Genomic DNA, 1,052 nt, shown 5'->3' on the forward strand with positions numbered 1-1,052 from the left:
GACTGAGAGAATGAATAGAACAATTACTCAAATGCTCAGACAGTGTATTTCTCCTAAACAAAAGGATTGGATACATAAACTACTTATGATTGAGTATGCTATCAATACAGCAAGGTCAGAAACTACAGGATATGCACCATTCTTTCTAAATTACAGTCAGATGCTAAGGAACTTGATATGGAACAACCCCAGGAAGGATGAATATCCTAGAGTAAGGACTTACACTCAGAAAGTAAAGGACACAATACTGCAGGCACACAATGCAATCCTTCAGGCAAGGGTAAAGCAAACTAGACATGCTAATAGATGCAGACAACCCTCTTCCTTTGAATTAAACAATCTAGTGTATGTTTCTACAAAGAACATGAATCTACCAAGACAGCAAGCAAGGAAACTAGTACCAAAGTACATAGGACCTTACAGAATAAACCAGAATGCAGGAAACAAGGCATTTGAACTAGATCTACCCAGGGAAATGAGGAATCATAACATACACCCAGTATTTCATTCATTGCTACTTAGGATACATGTTCCAAACAATGATAGATTATTCCCTGGAAGGGAAGTAGGACAAGTTACTGGATTAAACAATGAGAACAAGGAATGGACAGTAGATTCGATTGAAACTCATACAGGACAAGGGACTACTGCTTTGTTCAAAGTACTATGGAAGTCTGGAGATCACACATAACTACCCTATGATAAAATTGTGCACCTTGAGGCATTGAAGGAATACTTAGACATACTTGGAATCAATTCTATCAATGCACTAACTCTAGGAAAGGGAAAACTTGATACCAATGACCCTCAGGTTAGTATCAGTCTAGTAAAACATGAGGCAACCTTTCAAACACAATGCTACAGCATGGACATACAGGTAGACATATGTAAAGGCTTTAAAAACTGTGCATATAGTCACTTTACTATGCATATCATGTCTACTACTCAAGAATCTGTTACTCATACATTTGCATCTGCTTTTCTACAAGGCACGAATATGCCTCATCCTCCTCTACACTCTTAGTTGCCCTCGAGTCACACCATCATGCAGG

At 38.4% G+C, this 1,052-nt stretch overlaps 1 protein-coding gene across 1 annotated transcript; it reads left to right on the forward strand.

The window, feature by feature from the left end:
* Window positions 1-448: 448 nt before the first annotated feature.
* FOMMEDRAFT_43324 (uncharacterized protein) lies at window positions 449-691 on the forward strand (the record flags this gene model as incomplete). The annotated part of the gene is made up of 1 exon (XM_007272299.2): window positions 449-691. A coding segment is annotated over one exon (243 nt), but the record flags the coding sequence as incomplete, so codon positions are not given.
* Window positions 692-1,052: the final 361 nt, after the last annotated feature.

Source organism: Fomitiporia mediterranea, assembly GCF_000271605.1.
Source record: "Fomitiporia mediterranea MF3/22 unplaced genomic scaffold FOMMEscaffold_874, whole genome shotgun sequence".
Classification (NCBI taxonomy): Eukaryota; Fungi; Basidiomycota; class Agaricomycetes; order Hymenochaetales; family Hymenochaetaceae; genus Fomitiporia; species Fomitiporia mediterranea.